General features: G+C 41.6%; 1 protein-coding gene across 1 annotated transcript; it reads right to left on the minus strand.

Moving 5' to 3' along the window:
- Positions 1 to 738: 738 nt before the first annotated feature.
- tlcd5b (TLC domain containing 5b) lies at positions 739 to 5,165 on the minus strand. The gene is made up of 2 exons (XM_022218152.2): positions 4,186 to 5,165; positions 739 to 1,407 (listed from the first exon to the last, which is right to left on the minus strand). The coding sequence occupies exons 1-2, from the start codon at positions 4,373 to 4,375 to the stop codon at positions 860 to 862; spliced, it is 738 nt and encodes a 245-aa protein (XP_022073844.1). The 5' UTR covers positions 4,376 to 5,165; the 3' UTR covers positions 739 to 859.

The following is a 5,165-nucleotide window of genomic DNA, read 5'->3' on the forward strand; positions in this document are numbered from 1 at the left end:
GGCTTCAGAACAACTCTGTGACCGTTCTTGACTGGCCCAGCCAGAGCCCTGACCTAAACCCAATTGAGCATCTCTGGAGAGACCTCAAAATGTCTGTCCACCAACGTTCACTATCCAACCTGACAGAACTGGAGAGGATCTGCAAGGAAGAATGGCAGAGGATGACCAAATCCAGGTGTGAAAAACTTGTTGCGTCATTCCCAAGAAGACTCATGGCTGTACTAGCTGAAAAGGGTGCTTCTACTCAATACTGAGCACAGGGTCTGAATACTTATGACCATGTGATATTTCAGTTTTTCTTTTTTAATAAATTTGCAAAAATTTCTGCATTTCTGTTTTTTTCTGTCAAGATGGGGTGCTGTGTGTACATTAATGAGAAATAAAATGAACTTTTTAGATTTTGGCAAATGGCTGCAATGACACAGAGAGTGAAACATTTCAAGGGGTCTGAATACTTTCCGTACCCACTGTATGTCCAGTAACTGTTATTGGTTGTTGTTTTGATGCACTCGGAGTTGACAATGCCACCAAAGCTGTCGGATAAGACAATGCAGTGGAGACAGGAAGGCTGAAGGGGCTGATTAGAGGACGTTCCTGTCGACATTAAAGATACCTCGCCCCCGTCCCTACCTACAGCACTGGAGAGACACCTAAAAATGAATGTCACAATGGTGCCTCAGGGGAGACAGAATTTTTGTACTACAGCTTAACTTGGATGATAATGATAGACACTGAAAATATGTAATAATGATTTATTGTTTTTTTGCCAGATGCTGCTGTACAAAACACTTTCAAGCTGCAGAAGCCTGAGTTTACACAGACAGCAGATAAGCTCCCTGTAAGATTCCAATGACCTCCTTCAGTCGCTTTTGTCCAAGTGTCCGTCCACTTTCTGAGTGTTGTTTTCTTTGAGCTTGTGGTTCTCCATCCACTTTTTGTACTTGGCCCTACTTTTCTTGTAACCAAATCTGGCTATGTCCACCATGAACACCCAGGCTAGTCCGTACATGGCCACGCCACCGAGCTTCATAATCAGTGAGGTCCTGGGGGAGGTGAGCTCGCAGTAAAACATCACTGTGCCGACACCCACTCGCACAGTGGCGAACAGTACAATGAAAAGCAGGTCCACGGCGTCGCCCAGCAGGCTGTCATAGAGGCCAAGCTGCCGGAGGAACCAGCGGGTCTGCAGCAGGGGATTGGTGAGCTCGCTGCCGAAGATCACCCCGCAGGTTTCACAGCCTGATTCTCCCATGAACAGAGCCAGCAGGATGCCAGTGATGCTGGCAGCGTGGTGCGCCATCATAACGGGGCCCTCAGTCCGGTAGCAAACACACCAGCCTATATCGAAGAAGAAGTAGCCTAGGCAGATAGCCAGGGCGAAGGTCTGCATCTCAGTGTTCTCTGTACCTAAGCAACAGATAAGAACAGGGTCACACAAGCAAAAAACTGAGTTCTTAATGATTTGTAGCATGTAAATAACTCGTCTTGCTCATTTAACATCAATACTTATTAAAAATTTTGGCCACTTTGAACAACAGAGCAAAATGGAAACACCACATGGACTTATAGTTTTACATAAGTCTGAAAAGTCTTAAAACCTGCATCCTTTCCAACAGCTAACATAGGGCGACTTTTCTGGTTGCAAAAAGAAGTCAAATTGTATAGAAGTGTATGAGTCTATGACCCTTATTCTGATTTGATTTGTTACCTCAGTAGACATTTTCTGAATGAGTTTTTGGTCTAAAACTTTAATTACAAATCTCTTTTAGTGCCGCATGATGTTCATTTCACAACAGATGCTTCAGTATAGAGGAAAATAGACAATAAAGCAGGGTATGTTTGGGGGTGGGGCTACCTTGTGATGACAAGTGACTACCAAAGCGCATTGTATAGTGTCCATGAGTCAGATCAGCTTGCTCATCATGCCTGGTTTCCAGAGACGAAGATGAACATGGACTACACACTCATGGTAGTACACAAACTTCAAAGTGACATCACATTTGTGAAGGAAAAATGACTCTCTTTCCCTTTAATGAGGTATTCCCTCACAGCTTTTTGCTGAAGACATCCCAAAATATGATGCAGGTTGCATCTGTCCACTATAGTCTCTTTAAATCAAGTTGTAGAACGTATAGATCACCTCAAATTATCTACAGGTTGTCACCTTTGACCCTTGTTCTTATTTGCTTCTCCCAAACTGAGACTGGGAACACACTGAGGCCCTCTCTATAGTCAATATGACCCTGAGAAAGGCAGATGTTGCAAAAGAAGATACATGAGAGAGAGGCAACTGCTGTAGGAAAAACATTATTTGGTTAAGATTATTGTTTAGTCTGACGTTATGGAGTTGCCTCCATATGGGGCCGTAATCCAAATTTGGCAGTCCCCCCAATGCAATATATACCCAAGGTTAAAGAGAATCCTCAGAGTTGATGCTGCCAGTGCTCACATCACTGTGTTGCTCGTTGTATCACTCCTCCTGATATCAGTAAACCTTATTCTCAACATAAGCCCTCTGAATCTGCCTCCTCATTCGTCTCTCGACATCGCAAAATTCCCTAACAATATTCACGACACCAATCTTGTCTACTGTTCTACAATTTCATTTAGAAGACACTTTTATCTAAAGCAATGTACATCTGAGAGTAGATACAACACAAGGTGGGTGGGGCAGCATTTAGGACCTTGCCTAAGGGTCTTCACTGGACAGCTGTACCCTGACCGGAATTTAAACCACCAATCTGCTGTGCAAAAGCCACTGAGTTATCCAGTTTTTATGTCCAATCTGTGATTATAGCCAATCTGCAACATCTGGTGCTAAAAAAACATAAAGCCAACACAGGAGTACCAAAAACTGCAGACATCTGACCTAATCAAATCTCTAATTGGAAATATTCGTCCATCCATTCTCTATACACCGCTTTATCCTCACTAGGGTCGCGGGGGTGCTGGAGCCTATCCCAGCTGACTCGGGCGAAGGCAGGGGACACCCTGGACAGGTCGCCAGTCTGTCGCAGGGCTACATATACAGACAAACAATCACACTCACACCTAGGAACAGTTTAGAGTAACCAATTATCCTCAGCATATTTTTGGACTGTGGGAGGAAGCCAGAGTGCCCGGAGAAAACCCACGCATGCACAGGGAGAACATGCAAACTCCATGCAGAAAGATCCCAGGCTGGGACGAGAACCGGGGATCTTCTTGCTGCAAGGCGAAAGTGCTAACCACTATTCCACTGTGCAGCCCCTAATTGGAAATATCAGCACCTAAATTTTTTCAAGGTAGATTTCATGTTCAAGTTATTTACAACCTCATTAGTTGAAGTTATCTTGACCATGACAGTTTAGATATCTTGAACTGATAAAAGTTGAAGATATTTTAATCTAGAATTACATCCAATTTGAATTAAGTTGTAGATATCCAAAACTGGAATTGCAGCTAATCATAACTGAGCTGCAGATTTCCACAATTCACATGTACCTGTATATATCTGTAAAGATGATACTGACATGATTTGCCCTGGTAGAATGACAGATGTGAATATCTGAAATATTCTTTTTGAATAAACTTTCAGTTCAGCTAAAGCATTCTTCTGTTTACACTGCTAAGATGATGACAGCTGGACCCCTCACACTGAACTTCATAGCTTCTCTTAAAGAAACCTACAGGTAATGTCACATAGAGTTCTACTGCCTGTGATTACAGCCTTATAAAGGGATTTATTCCATTACAAGGTGAAAACTTCTATCAGGTGCATGGCATCTTGTGGTCCTAAAGCTCAACTCAAATGTTTTTTTTAAGCTATGAGCCTTTAAATAGTGTAGATTCATTCACCAATTGCTCTTTTTTCACTGGATTAGACTGAAGTTTCTACTGAATATTCAACATTTTTTTAAACTCAGTGGCAGAAAATAGTGTATTTGTTTCTCAACTTGCTTTATTCATTCATTCATTACATTAGAATGAATTAGAGCTCATTAAATGAGTAGATGCTTAAATTAATTATTGGTGTTCTCAGCTTTATTACTGACCAAATCAGTGTGCTCTTACACTAATTCAGTCTAATTGCTGATTATTTATGTGGATTCATATTTAACATTTCGTGTGTTACTGATCTTGTTCAGTCCTCAGGCAGGAGAGCAGGCCTCTAAAATTAGCACCAGTCTTTATCTTCCCACCAACCTGCATGAGTGAAGGGCCAGGGTCCGTCCACGAAGACGACATACGCCGTCAGCAGCACTATGAGGATGCCGTGGGACAACGTGACCAAGCGGCAGTTCCACTCAGGCGTCCGCTTGGTGAAGGTGCAGCAGAACAGCAGGTAGAGACACAACCAGCCAATCAGGCTGCAGGTCACCTCAAGCACTGGCATCGCTGTCTGTGTGGGAGGAAGGAGGTGATTTTACCACCACTGACTGAGATTGTATCCCACTTAACTTTGGAGTGCTTTCATTTTATTAGTAGTCATCTGTCATATACCATGTATCAACAGGATCACATTTGAAATTTAAGTGTCAAACTCTTCATTTACTGCATTCTGGTGAATTTCATGCACTTTTTTGTGCCTCTTCTGTACCAAAAATGTTTCCAAAATGCTTCCAGTGACTCCATTTTAATAATATTTAACTTAATATTGTAGACACACACAAGTGTTATTTATTGTTCTGTCTTATTTTGCGTCTTTTCTTTTGTGGAAGTAACTAACTTAAATGTGCCGTGACACTTCTGCAAATAATTTGTATTCACTTTAACAGCTTTTATGTCATTTAGCAAGATTTCTGCACTTTCAAAAATTTCTGCACATTCACAATATGTCACACAAATCTGTGTTTTAGGATAAAGTCTAAGAGGCATGTCAACTATGTTACTGAAGCTGATAGAAAACAAGAATACCACTCAATGGACCATGACATTATTTAAAATCATCATTACGGAATAATTGTGATTTGGTGGTCGCAGGAGCTCATAATTCATATTTTGGAGGTAAAAAGAAAAGGCCTCAACCCTGCCAGAGACGTTGCCATCTACGAATAATGTCATAACAGTGTTTCAAACTAAAAAATCTCCTTTTTCTCTCTTTTTTCTCTCTTTTTCATGTTTTCATTGGCAAGGTGAGAGGAAATATGTACATTTTCTAAATGCTTGAGATCTGCAATAAGGAG

This window comes from Acanthochromis polyacanthus, chromosome 17, assembly GCF_021347895.1.
Source record: "Acanthochromis polyacanthus isolate Apoly-LR-REF ecotype Palm Island chromosome 17, KAUST_Apoly_ChrSc, whole genome shotgun sequence".
Taxonomy (NCBI): Eukaryota; Metazoa; Chordata; class Actinopteri; family Pomacentridae; genus Acanthochromis; species Acanthochromis polyacanthus.